General features: G+C 50.6%; 2 protein-coding genes across 6 annotated transcripts; one reads left to right on the forward strand and one right to left on the reverse strand.

The window, feature by feature from the left end:
• Window positions 1-2762: 2762 nt before the first annotated feature.
• Window positions 2763-4789, forward strand: LOC120687294 (probable N-acetyltransferase HLS1). Its single transcript, XM_039969279.1, has 3 exons — window positions 2763-3209; window positions 3461-3609; window positions 3718-4789. The coding sequence occupies exons 1-3, from the start codon at window positions 3027-3029 to the stop codon at window positions 4568-4570; spliced, it is 1185 nt and encodes a 394-aa protein (XP_039825213.1). The 5' UTR covers window positions 2763-3026; the 3' UTR covers window positions 4571-4789.
• Window positions 4790-14579: 9790 nt separating this feature from the next.
• LOC120690786 (BTB/POZ domain-containing protein NPY4-like) lies at window positions 14580-20114 on the reverse strand. Of its 5 annotated transcripts, none has more exons than XM_039973593.1 (5): window positions 19957-20114; window positions 18293-19070; window positions 17178-17247; window positions 15726-16886; window positions 14580-15375 (listed from the first exon to the last, which is right to left on the reverse strand). In XM_039973593.1, exons 2-5 carry the CDS (start codon window positions 18352-18354, stop codon window positions 14839-14841), a joined length of 1830 nt encoding a protein of 609 aa, XP_039829527.1. In that variant the 5' UTR covers window positions 18355-19070; window positions 19957-20114; the 3' UTR covers window positions 14580-14838. The 5 variants fall into 5 exon arrangements, with proteins under 5 accessions (XP_039829527.1, XP_039829530.1, XP_039829526.1 ...); XM_039973596.1 differs by lacking the exon at window positions 19957-20114 and adding an exon at window positions 19720-19862; XM_039973592.1 differs by lacking the exon at window positions 19957-20114 and adding an exon at window positions 19197-19485.
• Window positions 20115-24140: the final 4026 nt, after the last annotated feature.

Below are 24140 nucleotides of genomic sequence, written 5' to 3' on the forward strand. Positions count from 1 at the left end.
CCTATGACTCACCATGACACGCCTACACACTCACACCAACCATGCCATGCTAACTAGGACTCAAATGGCACTCCAAGTTGCACTTGGGGGAGGGGTGGCACCCCTATTTAAACTAGTACACGACATGTAGGATGTTGCCATGTGGCAACATTCCACACTATTCTAACTAAAATATCCAAATCTAGAATATTCTCATACTTATTCTAATATCTAGATTTTTCTTACCATACATAAATATCTAGGTTCTAGACTCTTTTTTACTTTGCCATGAAGAAACAATTCCAGATTCATATTCTAGAATGTTGCGCAAGTATGCATCTATTATCTTATTATTTGACTAACAAACGGAGTCTCCACGACCTAAAAATTCCCACGTTAATCGGAAAAAAATAGAAAATAAAAATTACCCATCACACCCATTACAATAAAAATTAGACTAAAATACTAGTGTATCCAATTAAAAATTACCCACCAATGTCATTATGAAAAAATAAATATAAAATACCACTTAGCTATGTATCAGCTACAATCATACTATTGATGAAAACTAAAGCTAACAACAATCAATCGAAACAAAAAGAAAATAAGAATAATTATATGCACAATATTATTAAAGCGCAATAAATTAAATTTTGAATTATTTTAACCAACAATAAGACATAATTTATGATAATAAACAGGGCGATGTATGGTAAAAAATAATATAATATTTCAAAATAATAGTAACGTCATACAATTTTTTAAATTTTCAATACTAGCCACACGCCTAGTTGTCATAATTGAATAGCCACTAAGCCCAAGATTTAAGCGGGGGGTAATGCGCAGTTAACCCCGCGTGCCAATCATATGCTCCACCCGCCACCACGACCCCCCGGACCGGCCGCCGACAATTAATCACCGCACCTCCGCCGGCGGCGAGCCCGGCAACGGCTGACGATTGTGGAGGAAACGGATGAGGCCGCGGCCAATCCGACAGTCAATTGGGCGGGCGGACGTCTCATTTCCTTTTCGCTCGCTTCCTCGTCATGGGCCTCATGCGCTGCGCTTCGCTTTGCTTTTGCTTTGCTCCATCTGAGCGAGCTGCATGGCCCCAGGCATGATTCAGGAGGAGTAGTGATATGATCTAGCCGGTAAATGAGGGGTCGGGATGGGGACTTTAGGACTTGCTTGTGCGCGATGGTTTCCTGTTTTTAACCCTCGGAACCTGAACGGTTCTCTCTCATGGGCAACGAAAGGAAACCAGAAGGCCAAGGAAAGGAAACCGGAAGTCCGGAAGATCAGGGGTGGTTTACAATACTAGAATGATAAGGTTTTGGACCAAACTTGACATGCCTTATTGCACTAAACAGGAGAAGAAATATTGCATGTAGCATCGGAATGTACTAGGGTACTCTAGTAGTGAGGCCATCTTTATACATTAAATACTTAGAAATTGGGAGACTAACACTTATATGAGAACTCAAACCTTCACTTATATGAGAACTCAAACCTTCACTTATATGAGAACTCAAACCTTTATTCATAACTCAACATGATACAATACAAGATAACACTTACACTCTTTATGTGACTATCCTATAACTCACCATGGCAAAGTCATAGCACTTGGGGCAGGGGTGGCACCCCTATTTATACTAATACACGACCAGTAGGATGTTGCCACGTGGCAATATTCCACACTATTCTAACCAAAATATCCAACTCTAGAACATTCTCATACTTATCCTAATATCTAGATATTTCTTACCATACATAAATATCTAGGTTCTATTTTTTTTACTTTGCCATGAAGAAACAATTCCATATTCGCATTCTAGAACGTTCCACAAATATGTATCTATTATCTTATTATTTGACCAATAAACGGAGCCTCCACGTTCGCTCTTAAGGCCTAAAAATTCTCACGTTAATCGGAAAAAATAGAAAAATAAAAATTACCCACCACTGATATTACAATAAAAATTAGCCTAAAATACCAGTGTGTCTAATTAAAAATTACCCACCAATATCATTATGAAAAAATAAATATAAAATACCACTTGGCTATGTATCAGTCACAAACATACTATTAATGAAAACTGAAGCTAACAACAATAAATCAAAATAAAAAGAAAATAAAAATAATTATATGAACAATATTATTAAAGCGCAACAAATTATGTAGATCATATTTGAATTATTTTAATCAACAATAAGATATAATTTACGATAATAAACAGGGTGATGTATGATAAAAAATAATATAATATTTTAAAATAATAGTAACGACATATAATTTTTTGAATTTTCAATAATAGCCATACGCCTAGTTGTCATAATTCAACAGCCACTAAGCCCAAGATTTAAGCCGGGGTAATGCACAGTTAACCCCGCGCGCCAATCATATGCTCCACCCGTCACCACGACCCCCGGACCGGCCGCCCACAATTAATCACCGCACCTCCGCCGGCGGCGAGCCCGGCAACGGTTGACGATCGCGGAGGAAATGTATGAGGCCGCGACCAATCCGGCAGCCGATTGGGCGGGCGGGCGTCTCGTTTGCTTTTCGCTCGCTTCCTCGTCATGGGTCTCATGCGCTGTGTTTCGCTTTTGCTTTGCTCCACTTGAGCGAGCTGTACGGCCACAGGCATGATTCAGGAGAGTAGTGATATGATCCCGCCGGTAAAGAAGGGGCCGGGACGGGGACTTCAGGACTTGGCCTGTGCCCGATGGTTTCCGCTTTTAACCCCCGGGAACGGTTCTCTCCCTCATGGGCGTCGCGTCGAAAGGAAACTAGAAGGGGAAAGTAAAAGTCCGGAAGACCAGGGGTTAGTGGAATTCCGGGGTTAGTGCCGTAGGGGTAGCTTTCCTCCTCCATCTTCGCTGCCGCCTATATATATACTTGCTACATGCGTATGCAGTGTCCCTGGCTAGCTCAATCATATTCCCGGTCCCGGCTGCCGACGAGAACTCGAGAGGGTGCAACTGCAACTAGCCACTGTACCTAGAGAGAGGTGTGTAGTGGACACGGACGCGCGATCGCCGCCATGAGGGACGAGGAGGGCGAAGCGGTGGTGATCCGGGAGTACGACCCCAAGACGGACCGCGACGGCACGGACGCCGTCGACCGGGACTGCGAGGTCGGCCCGGGCGGCGGGATGTCGCTGCACGCCGACCTGCTCGGCGACCCCGTCGCTCGCATCCGCCGCTCGCCGCGCTACCTCATGCTGGTACGCGTACCGTACATGTGTGTCTGTGTGTGTACGCATGCTGTATTCGTGTACGTGTATACCGTATAGTCCGCCGCGTTACGCGGCGAGCAATGCGCGCGGGTACTATGCTTGGCGCTTAATTGCACGGTTGGACGCAGCTATTAGCGGGCGAGGCGGTGATTGTGTTGGGTATTGAATTTTCGCTGCTGGTAGTGGGTTGCTTTTTCCCCCATGCGCCGCTGATTGTTTGTTTGATCTCGACATGACAGGTAGCTGAGACGTCCGGCCCGGGCGGCCGGATCGTCGGCCTCATCCGCGGCACCGTCAAGTCCGTCGCCACCGGCGAGAGCCTCCCCGGCGCGCCCGCCTTCGCCAACGTCGGGTACATTCTCGGCCTCCGCGTCGCGCCTTCCCACAGGTGAACTTGTCACCAGGCTCGCTCTGCTCTATGTTGGCGCCGACACCTGTCGGCATTGTAGCTCGAGCTCGAACGGTCGATGGATCAATGTGCTTTGTTCGCGCGCAGGCGGATGGGCATCGCGCTGCTGCTGGTGCGGCAGCTGGAGCGGTGGTTCGGGCTCATGGGCGCCGAGTACGCGTACATGGCGACCGACAGGTCCAACGAGGCGTCCCTGCGGCTCTTCACGGCCCGCTGCGGCTACTCCAAGTTCCGGACGCCGTCGCTCCTCGTGCACCCCGTGCACTCGCACCGCCTCAGGGCGCCGCGCCGCGCCACGGTCGTCCGCCTCGGCCCCCGCGACGCCGAGCGGCTCTACCGCAGCCGGTTCGCGCACGTTGAGTTCTTCCCCGCGGACATCGGCGACGTGCTGGACAACGCGCTCTCCCGGGGCACGTTCCTGGCGGTCGTCGACAAGGGAGGCTACGAGTGGCGCGGGGTGGACCGCTTCCTGTCCTCGCCGCCGGCGTCGTGGGCGGTGGCGAGCGCGTGGGACTGCGGCGGCGTGTTCCGGCTCGAGGTCCGGGGCGCCTCGCGCCTGCGCCGCGGCGCCGCGGCAGCCACCCGCGCGCTGGACCGCGTGGCCAAGTGGCTGCGCGTCCCGTCCGTGCCGGACTTCTTCCGCCCGTTCGCGGGGTGGTTCGTGTACGGCCTCGGCGGCGACGGCCGCGACGCCGCGGTGGCAGCGGAGGCCCTGTTCGCGTCGATCGTCAACATGGCGCGCGGCGCCGCGGCCGCCGTGGCCGTGGAGGTGGCGGCCCTGGACCCGCTCCGCAGCCGCATCCCGCACTGGCGTCGCCTGTCCTGTGCCGAGGACCTCTGGTGCCTGAAGCGGCTCGGCGGCGGAGGCCACGCGGACGGATGGGATTGGGCCAGGTCGGCCCCTGGCCACTCCATCTTCGTGGACCCTCGGGAGGTCTGAGAGTGACTCGGCGTCCACTTGCAAGCAGAGCTTCGTGCTCTTTTTTTTTTTTGCCACTGGACTTCAGTTTTGTTCTCCTTTTTCTTCCTTCAAATTTTGCGACCACTTGTCCATAAATCTTAGTTTTTGACGGCGAGTTTTCGTCCGGTGACTACCTTTTTGTAGAATCAGGAAGTACGGCAATGGAATGCATCAAGCAGATACATGTCTCTTCTCGTCCTTGTCATCTCCATCTTTGCGCCATGACAAGTGTGCGGTGGCGAGGCGATCGTTCCCACCCAGCCACGAGTATCATCGAGGCATCATCCGGCGAGCGCCACTGCAACCACCGCCGGAATATATGTTCCCGGCTCACGTCCGCGTCCGTGTCGCCCCGATGCCTTTCGTGCCGTCGCTGCCGCGATGGTGCCGCTGTGGCTGATGACGATCTTGAGCGAATGAATGCGTGATGCAATGGCTGACGGACGGCGCTCGAGCCGACACCTAGGCTTCGTCGTCGTCCTCCGCCCGTTTGACCGGTCACTGGCCATGGCTAGCTACCCTACCTTGTCTGCGCGCCGTGCCTCGGTGCGGGCATGTGCTGCGTAGCCTCGGGCCCTCGGCGCCGGCGCGGACGATGCCCGGAAAAAGCGAGGGGTTGTCGCGGCGCCGCGTAACGGCGAGCGCCAGTGCGGGCCGACCGGCGGCGGCGGGGCTGCGCTGCGCCGGGGCCTGGCTGCGGCGCAGTGTGGTCTAGCTGTCTTGTAGCGCCTGCAGAGCAATGATTGGTGATCGGACCTGTCGCCGCCGCGCATCGGCTCTTCCATCTGGCCACTGCATATCCGCATTGCATTTTCACTGATCCCTGCAGCCGTGTGGTCTCAGTTCCAGTCACTCGTCGGTCGTCACTCCACTCCCCGGCGCGGCGTTCTCCATTCATCTTCGGCGCAGACGCGTGCGACGGCGATGCAGGCAAGTAGAGGCCATGGGTGTACGCATCTGTCGAGTTCCTGTCACGAGGGTCCGCCGTCGATCGTGTAGTGCCGTACGCTCCAGGCAACGGGATTCAATTCGGCTTCGGCGAGACGACCGGTCGCCACCCGGAAAGCGCTGTCCGCTCAACGATGATATCCGTGGCGTGATGCCGTGATAGCACGCAGACCCGGTCACGGAAGATGGGTGACAACTGTTAAAAGCTCGGCCAGGGTCATCAGTCATCACGGACTGACGCCCGATCCTGCCGGTCCGAACCGTTTCGTCTCTGCACTCTGCAGTCTGCAGGACACGGACACACTCGGACAGCACGACACGGTCAGAGTCAGGCAGTGAGACAAAGCCGCGATCCAAACGCCCCGGTGCCCGCGCCGAGTAGCTGGCGGCTACGCGCGACACATGTGCCATCTCCTCCTGCACTACTACTAGTAGTCAGTAGTGTACTCCTACATGTGACCGACGGATCAGTCGCTCGCACGCACGAGCTACTCGCCGTCCCGCCCTAGCTACTCGCCGTCTCGCCCTAGCTACTGTCCTTTTCTATACAGGTGCTTCTAGCTGGTTCTCTATTGTACAGTAGAAAAAGTGGCGGACGCATACGCGATTAGGAAAGGCATGTGCCTCTGAAAACTCGGGCGCTTATAGAAACCCCTGGCGCTGACGAGCTACCCGCCGGCCGGCGAGCTGGCCGGCCGGCCTCGTGGTCGATTTCCGGCCGGTTCTTTTCCGGGTCCGTCTCCCTCCGAAACGTAGACAGCATTAACAATCCAAGGATCATCCACCAGCGGATAAGGATTTCCGGATGCGCGCACGTCGGGTCTGATAGAGCGAGCACTCCTGATTTGGAGATCGAAGTGGATAGATGTGTCTATATAAAGAACGAAGCACTCCGAAGAAGACTACAAAGTGGCCATGGAATTGCGAGCGCTGATTTCCTGGGTGATCTGATCACTGCTACAGAACAGTCCTTTGTTCCAGGCCATTTATCCCGACTGTCTTTGGGCCCGGGACAAAAGATGGCTTTTGTCCCGGGTCCAACGGCTGGCCAGGCCAGCGGAGGGATATGGGCCTTTTGTCCCGGTTGGTGTTACCAATCCAGACAAAAGGCCCCTCCACGTGATAGTTCAAAAAGAAGTTATTCTATACTGAGTCACATGTACTACTTAGGTGAGTTGGGAAGAAAACCATACGCTAGACAAGAAGTTTTGGGATCGAATCCCGCGGGGTGTAAAAAAATTTTTAGCGTCGGTTCTGCCACCCGGGACAAAACCAGAAGCCACCAGGACAAAAGCCAAGTTAGAACCGGAACAAAAGGCTAGTAGTGGATGACTGTATGTAGTGAGCTTGGGGGCTGACAATGTCCAACTGCGACTAGAGCACGTCCGGCATTGTTTTTTTTTTGCGCCCTGTGTGTTGTCGAAACAGTTGGTGAGCACTATTCACGCCGCCGCCGGTGGTTGTGCACCGCGTCGCCGTTGATGGTACATTCCTGTTATCTTGCGTTGAGGATGAGGATGAAGGTGGGTCTAGTGATGAGCACCATTTCGTGCAGCACTTTTGCGAGTCTGTCGAGTGATGAGTGACGATTTCCGGAGTAGCACCAAGCGAGAGCTGGGGATCAACATTTGATGTGATTGTTGTAACCTGGGTGATTTGCAGGAAAAAAAGGAGGATATATAGGAAAGCCATTATCGGTCATTTCCTGTGGTCTTCAAATTTTCGTGGTCAATTAGACTGAGCAATGTTCAATGTCTCTATGGTGGTTTCATTGCTTAGGTTTTTTTTTGAATAAGTATTGCTTAGGTTTATGAGAAGCATGGGTTCTTGTCATTACACCAACCTGCCAAATCCTTGCATGATGAGAAGAATGGTAGCAGGCTGTTAAACTCTACTAATGGAGAGGATAGGCCAATCTGGAAAAAAACTAAAGTACTGATATTTTTTAGGTAGAAATTGTTTAAACAATGGGCTTGCAACTCAAGTCAACCGCAGTTGACATCTTTCAGGATCAACACATAACCACACTCGAACGTGCGGCGCGAGGAGGAGCTCGCTGCAGCGTCTTCTGCGTAGACCGGTCAGACCAGGTTATGGCGAGCGGTCAGACCGGTCACCGCCGGCGAGAACGACGAAGAGCCTACGAACGTTAGCCCGGAAAAACCCGTTGAGGCAGGCCAAACCGGCTACACGGTCCAGACCGGTCAGACCGCTCGCAGGCACCGGTCAGACCGGTCTATTCGACTGGTGCCAATTTTAATCGTCAACAACCGCGTCTCACTATTGACAGACAAGCCTCGATCGGTCGCACGGGCTGGTCTATCCGCATTCCGCAACCGCCTCCAGCAACTGTCTACTACGTGACGTGGCCAGCAACTGTCTACTACGTGACGTGGCCGGGCAGGGCCAGACCAGGCAGGCAGCTAGTGCATGACCCACCACCACTTTCTGCCTGTGGATCCGCCCGCACTACCGGCAATCCAGGCACGTCCGCTCGTGGCGATCGCGCGGGAGAGCTGGGCTGCCGAGTAACCGTCGGGGTTGGCCCCGACCCGCCGACGTGTCGCCGTGCGCCGCCGCCGAGGAAGGCGTGGCCGGCGGCGCACGACACCGCGTGGAGCCCAGGCGCGCGCGACATTTTCGCTTCGCTTCGCTTTCGAGCGCCCCGGTGGTGGTGATGATCGCCGGTACGATTTGCCTTCCGGCATTCGGGGTGGTCGATCAGCGGCATTACGACCCGGGAGATGGATACGTGCGGTCAAAAGAAGAAACCGATCCATCCTGCAGCGGCGCAGGCAGGTGCGTGGCCACGTAACGGGGCCCGACTTATCGGGCGGGTGACCACCAGGCCCACTAAGGGGCCGCCGGCCGGGCGGTTTTTTCTTTTTTATATTTAAAAAAAATTAAAATTTCAAGAATATACGTCGGTTTTGGAAAATTTCAAAAATATACCCCGGTCGTCTTATGGGGGCGACAGGGCTCAAATGTGATTTTTTTTCTTCAAATTTGCAACGAAGTCCCTGGAGAAAAAAAAGAGGGGGGCCTGTCGCCCCCCCCCAACGGGCGACAGGCCCCTGTCGCCCACCCCAGGGGCGACAGGCCAGTGGGCCCGCCAGGGGGGCCGGTCGCCCCTCCTGCGGGTGACAGGGGGGTCCTATCGCCCCCCCCACGGGCGACCGGGTCAGGCCGCCTATATAAGGCCTCCCCCTCATTCCCTCGTCTCATTTAACCTCAAAAAATCCAAAAAAATCCAGAAAAAAGAGAGGGGTGATAAGAAGGGAAGCGGCGAAGCTCTGCCGAATTCCGCACTTGTGATCTACCGGTAACTTTCGTATAAATTCGTTGATATTGTATAACAATTTAATTTAATTAGCAGATTAGCTGAATTAGATTTGGTGCTTTAGAACACTGGTTTAGTATTACAATTTGAGTACTATTACAGACTTTTTCAAATAAAATAATTATACATTAGAATAGAATTATGATAGTACCTTATTGATATTGCAGTATAAGACAATAGAATTATAACAGTACCTATATTTTCACGCATCGATTTGGTATACGATATGTGCATTGCTTAAATTATGTTTTGTTATTTGGCGCACCACACTATAGCGTCAATGTCTTCGTCAGGATCAACCTACATTCCGTGGAGCAAGTGTAAAGCCACCGTACCCAAAGGAATTGATGTGCCAATGTGCTTCTGCGGTTCGTTATGCAAGTTCATGTAATCTGAGGTTTTAGGAGATGACTACGGCATGAGGTTCTTTATGTGTGAGAACTACGAATATGATCCACCTAAGCGATATGGCAAAGACCGGGCCAAGGTAGCAGGACAACATACGCTATTTTTCTATATGACCTAACATTGAGTTATGATTCTAACTTGTGTTGGACAAAGTCTCCTCCGCCTCTTTGTGATTTTATGCAGTGGTTCGACACCGTGCAGTCGCAGCAGGCAAATGACATTGTGGAACAAAAAGCAAGATGGGCTGCAGAACGTTGGCGCCGAATGAAGCACGAGGAACAGCAAGAGGAGAAGCGCAACAAAGAGCAAGAAGAGATCCGCAAGAGGATGGAGGAGGTGGATCGTAAGGTGGCGGCCGAACGTGAAGCTGACAGGGAGAGAAAGCGAGAGAGGGCACGCCGTGCGAAGGAAGCCGGGCCCGAAGCAATTAGGAAGGGCAAATATCCTAGGTGCACTCAGTAGAGTAGTACCATGTAATCCCGGCATTTTATATTCCAAGGCATGGTAGGTTTAGATGCAACAAGAAATTATCTTGTCGCGTGCACATGCCACTGCAATTAGTTGTTTATGTTTTAAGTTGAGAGCTTAACTCTGTGTGTTGTAGCCTTTACCATTAATTTGCAGTTGTAGCCGGGAGTCTATGAAATCTTTGAACTTTTGCTTAATATTTTCGGAGCTTTTCATGTCAATAGAATACTAAAAAACACACATTAATATAACGATAATAATTAAGAACTAAGAAATACATCAGGGTCTGCTGCTAAAAAGCTCGAATAGCTCAAAATAGGAACCATAGTGTATCTAGCTACGAGTACGAGATCACAGGTTGTCACTGCTCAGCACGGCGATCACGGGTTTCCCAAATGTCGCATTCTTTGCCCAGACATACGTGACAAAAGACGACAACCCAATAGCAGTGCTCTTCCAACATTTCAAAAAGATGTGACAACACGGCAACCACACCAGCTCACCTTCAAAGCAGTCTCTCTGGCGAGGACGACGGACCTGTCATTCTACAGCGAAGGTCTGTGGCGTGTAGTGGGGAAGGCGGCATCTTGGCGCGATCGACCGAGCGGCAGTAATGCAGTGCTGTGAGTCTGCATGCACAGAGATGCATCGAGTAGTCATTTCGAGAATCGAATCTAACCTTTTCAGTGTTAGGTCAGCTAGCCTCTTCACTGTGTTGTCATGTAGGTTTTTTAGATGCATTTACACTCCACACTCCGGGTATCAGACCTTTGTGCGCCTATAAATACTCCCAAGTTTGTGAACTCCCAGCACAACTCAAACATCAAACCTCATTGTATACACAATGTCTGGAGGTGGGTCTAGCAGGAAGAATTACTATGGTTTTGGGAAAGGAAAAGGGGGAAGAAAGGGAGACCCCATAATATGGGAGGGGCCTCTTGGACTGATTCCTTTCCGGAACCAGTGTTTGAGTTTCCGCCACAGAACAAGAGTGAATTTACCAATGAAACTCCTCTTCGACAATACGATAACCGTAGAGAACCGTGGCCAAAATGCAGACATGGTGAGGACTGCTTAGTGCAGATGTGCACCGACGGGATGGATGGCGGTCGGCGTTTCTTTAAATGTCCACACGCATGGGTAATACTCGGTTGTTTCATTTTTTTATCTTCAATGAGACACCTTACATGGAATTTGTTTTGCAGTCTTCCGATACTACAGAAAACTGTGGTTTTACTATGTGGGTAGATCCTGCACCAATTGATTCTGTTCAGGAGTTCATCGAGTACCTCAAGATAAAGATCTTTGATCTGGAATGTAAGGTGAACCATTATGAGGAAGTGAGCGAGGGTAACAAAGACGACAAAGTTGATGATATCAGCAATGCAGCCGGTTCACAGGATGAACCATGCACTATTCCTTACTGCAACTGCCCTTGTCACAAGAAGAAGGGTCATGCGCCTCCGGCACCACCGCCTGCACCACCTGCAATGGGTGGATACTGCGGAGAAGGCTCAACGCAGTTTGCTACGTGGGGGTACGGCTACTAGGACTACCCTAGTGCTAGTGACATGCTGCATCATTGTGTTTATTCTGTTTTTTTTTAAATTACCTAAGGCATGTTAGGTTAGTCCGGAATTTGTTTACCGTAGTTTGCAACGGGTTCTGACATGCCACTGCATGTGTGATGTGTGTTTCATTATCGTTGTATTATGATGTAAAATTTGGTGGTTCACATTACGTAATGCATTTATTAGTTCTTATTTCTTATCGTTATATTAATTACATGTGTGCTTTTAAGTTACCTGTAGATCAGGATTACGCAATTCGGCAGAGCTTCGCCGCTTTTCTTCTCCTCACCCCTCTCTTTTTTTTCTGAATTTTTAGGCTCAAATGATAAAGGAAATGGCGGCGAATGATGGCCAGGGTTTAAAACACAGGGGGAGGGACCCTGTCGCCCCCTGGGGTGGGCGACAGGGGCCTGTCGCCCATTGGGGGGGCGACAGGCCCCCTCTTTTTTTTTCTCCAGGGACTTCGTTGCAAATTTGAAGAAAAAAAATTACATTTGAGCCTTGTCGCCCCCCATAGGGCGACCGGGGTATATTTTCGAAATTTTCCAAAACCGACATATATTTTTTGAAATTTTAATTTTTTTAAATATAAAAAAGAAAAAACCGCGCCGGGGCGGACGCGCTGACCGGTACACCGAACTCCTTTTGGCCGACAACCTGACCGGACGCACGGATGGTCGCGTCGCGTGGCCGGTCGCCACTCATCAGCACACCTGATGAATAGACAAGGGCAGCAGACACCTGGGCTTTGACTTGGGTCCTGTTTGGTTGCAATGTAAAAATTTTGAAAAAGGCATCTTTCTATATTTGAAGTACTAAACATAGACTAATTACAAAAATAATTACAGAACTCGTCTGTAAATCGCGAGACGAATCTAATGAGCCTAATTAATCCGTCATTAGAGGTTGTTTACTGTAGCATTACTGTAGCAATTTAGCGTCTGATTACAGCCTAATTAGGTTCATTAGATTCGTCTCGCTATTTACAGATAGCAGTCGCAATGCGTTTTTTATTTTATCTAGATTTAAATCTCCATGCAGATGTCGGAATTTTTTTTTGGAATTTTGATTTTTGTAACTGAACACGGTCCTGTTTCGCTGGGCAATGCAGAGCGGACGACGCATATCCTGGGCATGACGTGCTCTACACAGTAACTCATTTAGAGCAGAGGCAGTATATAACAATATTCTCCTTTTATGCACAAAACAAAAGATTTATGCGCATTTGTTGTATAACAATATTCTCCTAGCTTTTTCATCTTAGAGCACAGGCGGTATCATGTCGTGGAGTAGTCTAGCTGGAAAAAAAAACGTACCTACGACACCCATCGCTGCTCGTGGCGTCACGTGGTATTTCGACACGTTCCGCGGCTTGGCTTGGACGTGGCAGTTGGCAAGCCACCAACAAGCAGGCCCGCCCAATTGGCAATGGCAACCCTTTGCTGCTGCCGCCAATAGTGCACCTCACTCACTACCACCACGTGATGCGATGGCATCGTGGGGGCCGAGATCGGAGATCCACCCCCCCCCCCCCCCCCCCCCCCCCGCAATTTGGAGGCGGAGACACTCCGTGTTGACTGGACAGGCCTGAAAGTGAGAGACGCCAAGCTGCATGGGTGGTGCCCTACCGTCCTCGTCCTCATCCACTCGTCCGCCGCCTTGCCTCGAGTCTCGACAGCGGTGAGACAAAGGGCGCGACCTTTCCCCAACCCTGTCCCCGGAACCACGCCGTCCTCCCGAGGCCCCGGCCTACCTCGCGCCGCGTTAACAGACGGTCAATTTCAGTAGGAGTGTTATAAGAGTGTCATGAATATTAAATTTACTAATATATAAAAATAGAATGAGAAGAGAGGAGAGAGGAGTGTTATCATCATGATACTCCACTGTCACAGTTTTCGAATTTTCAGTTTTGATAACTGTGTCGACGACACTCCTACTGAAACTGGCCTAACAGTAGCTTGCTACATGCTATTGCTACATGCTACTCCTAGGCTTACGCCTGGTCGCCTGCCCGCACCCAGCTGCGCGAATCTTGGCGTGGCCCCGCCGGGCGCCGGAGACCAAGGCCGCGTCGTTCAACTCGCGGTCCCGGCCCCTCTCACTGCGCTGACCTGACCCCCTTGTCTTTTGGACGGAGCCGAGGAAACTAGCTGCCGAAACCGACGACGGGAACGGCGCGGCGCGGGCATCACTGCGCGTTTGACCCTGAACCGTCCGGCCGGCCAGCGCCAGATCGTGGCCAATATATGCGATGGTCCAGGCATACCTGCCCCCCACGAGAAAAAAAAAGGTGATCCGGTGAACATGGACCTACTGGATTTTGTTCCGTGGAACCTCGTCGGCTTTCTCTCGAACGGTGACTGCGCAAATGCAGCGCTGCCTGTTTTTTCTGCAACTTTTTTTTAGTCCCTGTCACATAATTTTTTTTATCATTTAAGAGTATCAAATAAAATTTGTTTATAAAACTTTTTTAGCAGATGGGTGCTAATTTGCGAGACGAATCTAATAAACCTAATTAACCCATAATCTGTTACAGTGATGCTACAGTAACCATCCGCTAATTATGTATTAATATAACTCATTAGATTCATCTCGCAGTTTAGTCTCAGTATTCTAAAGTTAGTTTTTTAATTAAACTTTATTTAATACTAATAAATATCAAGATTTTCTTTGATGTGATATAGTCTAAAGTTGAGGGATCCGCACAACTGAAGCGAGGCAGAAACCTGACCAGCGGTCCGGCCTGATTGATGCAAAGGTCATTCTGCCTTCAGGCATCGTAGATTTCGTAGAAAAGGTTTTGGTTTTGCCACTTTGATCGTGAACTGGACGGCTAGCCAGCACTGCCCATGATCCAGCACTGATTTGAGTGAGGGAACCTGATCGAGTGGGCCGGGCCCCGGGCTGATATTTCAAATTAGCAGATGCCCGGGCCCAGGCATTTTGATCTCCTGCCTGCACAAGTTCACATTCGCATTCCTTTGCATCTCTTCAGCTACACTAAATTCGCGGCAAGGCTAGTACGTTATTGTTGGCCTAGCTCATGTGTTTCCTGTGAGGCCTGTGGGTACCTGGTGCCTGAATCTGAATAGGATACCATACCATTCCATCCTGTGTGATCTGAGGTACTAGTTCAGAGTTGAGACGTCGATCCTGTATGATTCTCGCCAAGGTTTCTTTGCTCACGATTGCACAATAACACTAACACATCAAAAGATCTGACAGATATCGGACTGGAACGCAAGAATGCACAGCTCCATAACAGTTACGCTTCAACTCTAACAAAGTACAGTAGGCTTCTTCTTATAACACATAGAACCCCAGATTTCACAGGTTTCGTGGCAAGCCTACACACTCTAACAGCATCACCTAAGAAAAGAACTGGCATTATGACATCCCCTACAGACGTGTAAAAACATCAGTCCTTGCTTCTATGCAACATTCATAAGAAAGAACAGACGACTGCTAAAACCTAGTGCCCTCCTGAAGCTTTCATTCAGTGAGGGCCGCAGCTACGCAGCTGCTGACTTGGTGGTGCTTCTCGCGGGGGTCCTCTTGGGGTGCTCCTGGCTCGGCAAGATGGCGCTGTCCGACGAATCCGAGCTGCTGCGCTCCCCGGCCTGCCCTTTGCTCGACATCATCTTCCCCAGCGCCTTCTTCGGCGTCGCGCCGCCTTTCACCCTGCCGTTGGCTGCCTTCTTGCCACCATGGTTCTTCTCAGCGTCAGTACCAGCGGTGTCACATTTGTCGAGCTTTGTGGTCTTGGAGAGGCTGAGGTCTTCCACAGCCATGACGCCATCCCACTCGTCTTCAGTGTTTGTTGTGGCACCTGATCTTGAGCTCTCGTAGGAGCCGATGCCGATGCTGTCAGCTCGGATGGTGGCTGCTGCTGAAGCCCGTGTCTGCTCGTGGTATAGCACCTGCACCACAATTCTCAGAGGTAGGCGCTCGTTCTGCACAGCATGAGCACATGCATCAGGCGACAACTTCTTGCAGTCCATTAGGGCACAGAGCCTCTTCTTATCGCTCTTGCCCAACCCTGGGTGCTCCTGCACAAAATTTCAGAGAAATATGTTAACTCCACACAGTTCTTTAGAATTACGAGAACGGAATGCATATCCTAATCTGCATGACATACTAGTGGTAGTACATATTAAGTAAATAAGCATAAGACAAGGATGCATATCCTAATTCTTTAGAATTACGAGAACGGAATGCATATCCTAATCTGCATGACATACATTTGTAGTATATGAAATAACGTAACGAGAGAAACTGCCACTATCTGAAATGCATCAGGAGTACATATTGAAGTAAATAAGCATAAGACACGGATTCAATATGCATATGAAGTTTCTCGGAATGGTTATGATATTTTAATTGGTAGTTGCAGCAATACCTTGAGATACATATCAATGGCACGATATAACCCATCATGAACTGGCCTTGAATTGCCGGAAACCATCTCAGCTAGACTGAAAAACTTATAAACTGGTATGTTTGGGTCCTTCGCAACCTCTGCAAGATATCCATCAACAATTTTGGCCACTGTAATCATTGATGCACTAGGAGCGGAAACATGATCATTCACCTCCCCACCATTATGTTTCTGGGCATTCTTACAATCTTGTCTGACAAATTCTTCAACAATGCTAAGAATCAGGTCAATGTCGTAAACAGTGGTATCCCCATCCACTGTAGGGATCAGAAGATCGGACACTGATGCTTCTTCCAGTTGCCGGGCAATACGCTTCATAAGCTCTTTCCTGCACATCTCTCCGCACTTCAACAGATTTGTTGCCTTCAGTAGCTTTAAGAGGAAGCTGCATGAGACTGAACCTTTCTCAGATGGCAGCAGGCATGTGATGGTAACTAGCATCGCCCGAACCTTTGCATCACCATGGATCATTGATACCTTGCTCAACGATGGAAGCTTCTTGTAAGTATAGGCTTTGATTGCCTCACCAATCACATCCTTGGGCACCATACCCTTGGCTTTGATTGCTGTGATGACTTGCTTGTAGGCATCAATGTCGAGATCCGTCAGATCTTCAACCCACCAATCCTTTGGAACTAACTGCTGCTGTTTGACTCCATTCCATGGAGAATCATTGCCATTCTCAGTTGGGAGCTTCTTTCGGTTGTAGGTGTACGACCATTCAACCTTTGAAACATCAATAGAGGCTTTTGAAGCAACAGAATCAATGCAGTGGCTGACCAGCTTAAGATCTTCTGCCCAAGGTAAATGAGCCTTTGTTGTCCCAAGAACAATTATAGAGTCTTTCCAGCTTCGCAATATGCTTGAGCTGAGGAAGACATCGATCTTGTAGATCAGATTGCCCTTGTCAACAGTCTCATTCATCTCCAAGTATTCTGCAGCACAGCGTGCAGCAATCACATTGTAGGCATTGAGTGTGACTATCATGCCATAGCAAAACTTGGCACAGATCTCAAAAGCTTTTGCACCACCAGGAATGTCATGGATGTGGATGTCAATATTTTCATCACCAGTGGTTGGGATCAACTTTTGAAAGCGAGAACACTTGGACAAGAGTGGAAACTGCATGGTTGGAAAATGTAAATAAGAAAAACACCAATAAAATCTCACATTGAACTACTAAAGTGATTGTGCAAGGCATAATGGGAACCAAGAAAGTAATAAGTCCCTGATGTGTAAGAACCCGTCCACTAGAGTGATAAAACATTAGTCAAATGATATAGGACAGAAATAAGTAAAGCAAGGGTCCACAAGAATCCTCAGCATGGAGAGGAGAGACCATTTTGGTAGGAAATGTCAAAACACCAAAAACAGACCTTGACCTGTCTTATTTAAAAATAACATGTCATTTACCTTGTGAAGGTAAAACTTTGTAGTCCCTATACGAACAGTGATGTCGCTCACCAGTTCAGATGCCACAATACTGCAAGGATAAACAGTTATCATGAGTAAAAAAAGGAGCAGAAAACAACAGGAAGATAAAAGTGGCGCTTAATGCTTTGGAAGGGAAAGCCAGCCTTTGGATTCATTCTCGAGGAAAAAGAAAGATCTATGGTGTTGCTTATGAAAAAGAAAGATCAGATATAGTGTTGGATGAAAATTAATCATTACTATTTTTTGCACAAGTCCAGGAAAGAAAGAAGATATATGGCTTTACATTTTTAGTTAGCATCCAACTAAAGCAGTACCTAACTCTATGCTGTCACTCTAAAGTCTAAACTGAAAAGTAATATCCTACTAAGCATTTAGCAAAGTGGATCAATAAAATAAAGAACGCTAATGCAAACCGACCTTTTCAACAAAAATAAGCCTAATCTCTAGTACTAATAGAAAAACATGGAGTAAGTTGGCCTGAACCTCTAAATGAAGCATACTAAAATCTATTACCGGCTTTCAGTTGCTCTATCTATTTGTTCCTTTCTGTACTTACGACTATGTTTTTTCCTGAAAAGTATTGTTCTCTTTATGCTCTTCCTCATATCATGCAGCTGTACCTTTATACCAAAATAAAAAATCGTAAACCTTACTCTCTAACCAAGTAGACCACATTGGACATGCATCATGCAAGTCTATATAAAAATATCTTAGTGGATTCAACAAGTACGCAGAAATGATGACAAACAAGAGATAACAACTAGTCATACCAGATCGCACTGTTAGATAGCATGAACCCCCAAGAGGAACTAGGGAAATCTAACATTTTTATGGGGTCTACAAGTTCATGTACTAACTGTATGACTTCATTGTAAATAAATATATTTTCAGAGAATAAACTGAAGCAAAACCCAGAGTTCCAGGGCAACAACAAAACCCCCAATGTACTGATATTATTTACAAGTGATAATGGTAAACAAATTTATTTAAAAAATAATGGTAAACAAATCCAGAAATTGTGACCCTCGTATGAGGATTGAAAGTCAGCAATAAAGAAACAAAGTAAAGAAAAAGCGAAAGAATGTATCAATCACCTGACTTCATTCCCATCACCCTGAAAGGTATCCGGATTTGATCCAAGCTTCATGAACTTCATCTTGAAACACGAAAGAAGAGCCGCACAGCTTGTGCCCCTCTATAGACCACCAATGCAGGCACAGAGAGCACCAAAGACCACCACTTGTAAGAAGCAAGAACTGCTGCAACACAGCTTCACTATCCCATACTTGTCCAGAGCAGCAACGGCAAACGGCTCAGAGCAGAGCAGCAGTACAAGAACAAGTTGCTGCGCCGAGAAGACCGAATATTGCAACGTGCCGGAGCCGGCCAGGAGATCGCTCGTACAACGAAAACAAACAAATAATGGGATCGGTTGCGATGCAGCAACAGCAACTCCTGCTTCAAGCACACTCCACCCCCAACCTACTTATGCGGCCGGTGCTGCTGCTATCGTAGGCAGTGAGGCCAGAGGGGGAGGAGCACAAGCGCCTCAGGAGAAGTAAACTACAGGAGAAGTAAACTATATGGAGTGGAGTGGAGTGGAGAGGGGGGGCAGTGAACCAGAGGAGGGACACCCACAAAGCACAAAGCTGACACACCCCCACCTTCCCCTGCTACTTGTTAATTGCCGGTCCTTCTTGATCTGTGAAAAGATTAGTATAATTCCTTCGGGCCTCCAGTTTTCTTCACTGCACTTGCTCGAAAAAATGCCGAGTTCACAGAGGATCTTGTGTCCAATGCATTATCAAAGTAAACAACTAGTCCACATTCCTCGCCACACCATTCCCCAAGTATGATCTCTCTCAGCGATCTCTGCAGCAGCAACGGCAAAAACAAACGTTAGTGGTGCTCTGAACTGGTTGAGCCAGGAGACATCGAGCATCTATTTTAAATGCGATATGGGGGAGGCAATGGAGAGACCAAGAACCACTTGCTCACTCTGGTCTTGTGCTTGTGCGGGAGAATCTTATCACCAGCACGCCAAGATCTCAGAGTTTTGTGCTGCCGAGATCAGAGATGACGAGGCAATACTTGGGTGGAGAGGGGACGGAGGAAACCATAAAAAAGCATCAGGGGGGAGCCATCAACAGGCCGGCGCCAATGTGAGAGCCATGAGGCGGCATGTGGGCGGCATCAAGGGTTTATAGCAAACCAAGAGGGGAGGCAACAAAACAGGCTACCCAACAAGGCGCGCAAGAACAAAGGCAAAGCGAATGGCAGCATCAGGCATGACCTGAGAAAGACGAACAGTGTGAGACCCACCCCGAGAAAAAAAGACCCCCGCCCCGTCGACCCCCGAGCAACGGAGGACGGCGAGTGCCCCCCAGATGCGGCCACGCAGGTGTGTGCATGCGCCGGTCGCGTGCACATGCGGCTGTCGCTCTGCCGCCCCCTGCTCGCGCTCGTGCTGGTGTTGGGACTGGGGAAAAAGACGGTGGTGCGGCGAGGGCAACGGGCAGACCTCAGTGGAGTTGGCTGGCTCGCAGGTGTCCTTTCTCCCCACTCCAATGGCAGCGCTGCTGGACTCAGGAGGCGGCCCCCAGCCTGCCTCCCTCCTCTCGAGCACCCACGCCGGCCGCCCCTCTCATGCAGTCAAGCTAGCGGTGAAGTGATGCAACATGCCAACATCCAACAGCGAAAGGGCAAAGCTCCTAGCGGAGGGAGATCGGCGGAGGAGAAAGGGCAGCAAGAGCCTCACCGCAAGAAGCCAAGAAGAAGCTAGGGAGCAGCCGGCGCTTTGACGGAAGGCTTTCCTGCTCGCCTTTGCTCCCCCACCGGGCTTTGCCCTTTGCTGGTTTGTTGGCTCTCGTTTGATTCGCTGGGCGGTGGACTGTGCGCGTCCCAAGCTTTGAAGAGGGAATAGAGAGCTCCGAGCTGGCCTCTCTCTCTATCTCTCTTCCCCCGGCGCGCGGTCCTGGCCTGCGCCACCTTCCTGCCGCAGGGTGGCCGGCCGGCCGGCCGTGGCTCGCGTGCCTTTTTCTTCTCCCCCGGCCTGCCTTTTTCCGCGATACGTTTCGATGCTACAGTAGTGCGGGTCTCCGTCTTTCCAGCTGCACGCTACAGGCCATGGAATGGAATGCGCAGAGGGAGGGAAAGAGTAGCCGTGCACTCGTCCCCTTTTGCCTGTCTGCTCCACTAGCTACACTCTAGACCAGTTCAAATCCAGGGCCGGGCCGGATCTGGGGTTGAAACCCGGGCCCTGAGCCCAGCCCGTCCTTTTGGCTATGACAAATGGGAATGGTCGCTATTTTCTGGACATAAGATAGTATTATCTCTACAATGTTGGTGCAGATTTACTGAAGAAATGTTGCATCTTGGCACAAAGAAAAAAGACAAAGAAAAACAATGTTGCGAAAATGCAAGGATATTCTCTTCGGAGAAAGAAGAACGCAGTGGGTAGTACGGTACGGGCATGGAACCAACAAAGTGGTAGCGAAAAGGTGCCTGCCCGCTGAAAATGAGCTCAGGCTAACAAAGCTACCGCCTTTTCGGCTAATCAGGTCCCGGATGGCCCGAAACCAGCGACGTCAAGGTCTTAATCATCATCATCGTCTCCGATTCCGATCGAAAAAACTGGCATGCACGCCGCTGACTGGTAAAGCTAGCTCGCCTTTCACGCGCCTGATGCCATCCCGCCCTGTACTGTCCACTGCTTGTAGTAGTATTTTATAAGCCCCGGCCAGGTCTTTTGCGCACGCTCGCGGAGCTAGCGAAAGCGGCCAGGAGCTTCTGCGATCTCCCCTCCCCCGGGCTCCGCCTCCTTTTGGCTGGTGGCCTGGCCGGCCACCGCTCTGGCGCGGGCCGACGACGCGTGTGCCGTGCAGGTGGCAGGTGCGGGGCGACTGGGCGAGGGCGGGCGGGCGGGCGGGCGGCTCGTCGGGGTGGGGGTTGCCTTGCATGAGATGGGATGGGTCGTGTGTTCTCGCATGTGCCCACGCACGGCTTTCGTTTCTTTTCCGGTGAATTGGCGGGCTGCGTGCACGCCAATGGCCAATGGGCAACGGCAGCCGCTTGTGCGGCCTCACCGGCCTGGCGGCCTGTCTCGGCGATCGCTCGGGCCGCCGGGCGGCCCCGTCCCCGCCTAGGCTGGACCCGGGCACGCATGGTTGCGCTGGCAGGCATATCATTACTAGATTAGACGTAGTATTAGGCAGCCCGTAGCTAGTAGCGGGAATACGTAGCGTAGCACAGCCCGTGAGAAATAAAATGAAGCAGCAGAAGATGACCCCAGCACTAGCATGCGATGTCAGAGACTACACGTCTAGTAGCCGGGAACGCTAGGGCTGGGCCGGGGGGCTTTAACAGGCAATGTGGCATGGCTCATGGCCAGGGAAAAACTTTCCGTCGGAAAACCGCCGGAAAACCGGAAAAAATTTCGTTTCCACTAATCACCGGGAAATGAAATTCCGGTACTTTTCGCCATTTTCTGTTTTTAAATTTAAAAATTCAAAAATATTTATAAAAAATTCGGAAAAATATGATAAAAAACTAGGTGTTCTTCTGAGCAAATAGGACTAGAACACACTCAAATCTAAGATCATTTGCTAGGCTAAAATTGCATTTTAGTTGAAAAACAAGGTTATTTGTAGTCTAATGAGGTAGAATTTATAGCTTTTTAGTATCCGACGCAGCTCGGCATTTCTCCAGACCCCTCCTCGCTCACCTCTATGTTCCCCTTCCTTCCCTCCGCCCGTCCGCCGCTCGGAACCGAAATTTGAGTTGGCATGAGAGGTAACGAAGTAGGAAAGCTGTAACATCCCGAAAATCACCTAAAATAAATCGTACGCTAAAATTTTGCTTCGTCGTTGAGCTCGAGATCCCTCCTTGAAACCCTAACCCGAGTTTTCCAGAATCCTCCCTGTTTCGCCGGATCTCCCGATTCCCCAAAGACCCGACACCCGTATCCGACACCCTGTTTCCCCTCGACCTGCGAGTCGCGCTCTCGCGCGCCCGGACGCCAAGCGTGGCCGACCGGCTCCGCGATCAGCGCCGTGATCCCGGCGCGGATCCCTCCCTCCCCCTTCTTTTTCCTTCTCTTTTCCCTCCTTTTCTTTTCCTTTTTCTTTTTTCCCATTTTCTTTCTCTTTTCTTTTCTTTCCTCCTTTTCTTTCTTTTCTTCTCTCCTCTCCTTCCTCCCCTCTCCTCCCTCCTTCCCGAACGCGGCAGAGCACTGGCCCCCCTCTCTGCGCGGGCCGCTCCCGAGCACGCCCCGCGCGCCGCTCGCCGCTCACGCACCAGGCTCGCCCCCGACCGCGCCCTCCCTCGCTCGCGTGCCGCGCCGCTCACCACGCGAGCCGCTGCTGCGCATCGCCGCTCGCACGAACGCGGCCGCGCACCGCGCCCCGCTCCGCGACGCCGTGCCACGACCGCCCGTGCGCCGCCTCGCCCACACGCCACACCGCCCATCCTCCCCGCGCGCGCGCTCACCCCGGCCAGCCCTGCTCCGCACGCCACCCCCCTGCTCGCCGTTGACGCACGCACTGTGCCGCCTGCGCCGAGGCGTCGCGTCACCAGCGCTCGCCCCGCCCACTGCCATCGTTGACACCCGCACAGCGCCACCGGCGACCCGCCCATCGAGTCCCATCTCGCCTCGCCGCCCCCACGCCATTAAGCCGCCTGCAAGCTTGCCCCCGCCGGCCATCGCCCCACTTCCACCGCCACCGCCTTGGCCGTCTATAAAAGAGGCCGCGGGGCACCCTCCGAGCACCCCAGTCACCCAGGCGACCTCCTCCGCCACCCCCAACTCCCTCCCCAGCCCTGCAGCGCCGCCGCCGCACACTCACCCCCGCCGCCGCCGTCGATCCCCGCGGAGCCGCCCTCTCGCTCCACCCCAGTTCGAGCCGAGGTGGGGAATCGAACCCCTTCACCCTCCTCCTCCTTTTCCCCTCCTTCCCGGCCGTTCCCGCGCCCTGGCTCGCCGGCGACGGACGCCGCCGTGCGCCGCCCACCTCTCCCCTGTTTCCAGTAGCGGGAGGAAGGGGAAAGGCAGTTTTGCCTTGAGCCCCCTCCCCTTTCCTCTATTCATTAAAGAAACCCCATCCCTTTAAGCCCTTTTACAATTAAAACCCCCCCTTTTGTTATATTTCCAAAACAAACCCCCACCATATAAACTTAATTACAAATAAAACCCTGACTCTTTTAGATTAACCCAAGAAACTTCTAAAATACAAACCAAGCCCCTGCCTTCTTAAACTTAATTACAATTAGGTCCCTGGACCCCTGTTTAGGGCCTAAACGCTCCCCTGACCTATCATTTTATGTGCCTAACGACCCCGGTTTAACCTAAAATTTTACCCCGCCTCTCCTAGCTCAGTGGTGGCCATACTATCCAGGAACCATTCAAAAATAACAATCTATGCTCTATATTTCATGTGTTCCCGTTTCGAGCTCGACGATAAATCTTTGTTTTGATTGTGTGCTTGTTTGTGTGCGCTGTAGACCACGGAGGGAACGAAGGAGAACCCGTTGACGAGCAGTGTTGTGAGCAGGTGAACGAGGACCCGTTCCGCGACCCCGAGCCCGAAGGACAGGACTTCCCCGAAGGCTTTGAAGACGGCAAGTTCAATCCCATCCTTTGATGCATGTTTCTGTCCTAGTTTTCATGAACACAACCCAATGGCCTGTTTTATAAAGTTGCATATGTTTTACTTGCATGAAAACACGGTTGGATAGCCACCCCTTGATTTGTGATGATCATTCCTTGACCACCTAGATTAATGTCTGATTTTGCTTGGACGTTAATCGATATTAGAACGCTTAGGACTTTACTCATAACATAATTTATTTGATAAAGAAAATGTGTGCGTGTGGGAAGGGATAAAATGTGGATTTTCGAAAGATGAGTATGGACGGGATGGACGGCGTTTCTGTGTGAATTGCCGA

The sequence above is a fragment of the Panicum virgatum genome, chromosome 9N, assembly GCF_016808335.1.
Source record: "Panicum virgatum strain AP13 chromosome 9N, P.virgatum_v5, whole genome shotgun sequence".
NCBI lineage: Eukaryota > Viridiplantae > Streptophyta > Magnoliopsida > Poales > Poaceae > Panicum > Panicum virgatum.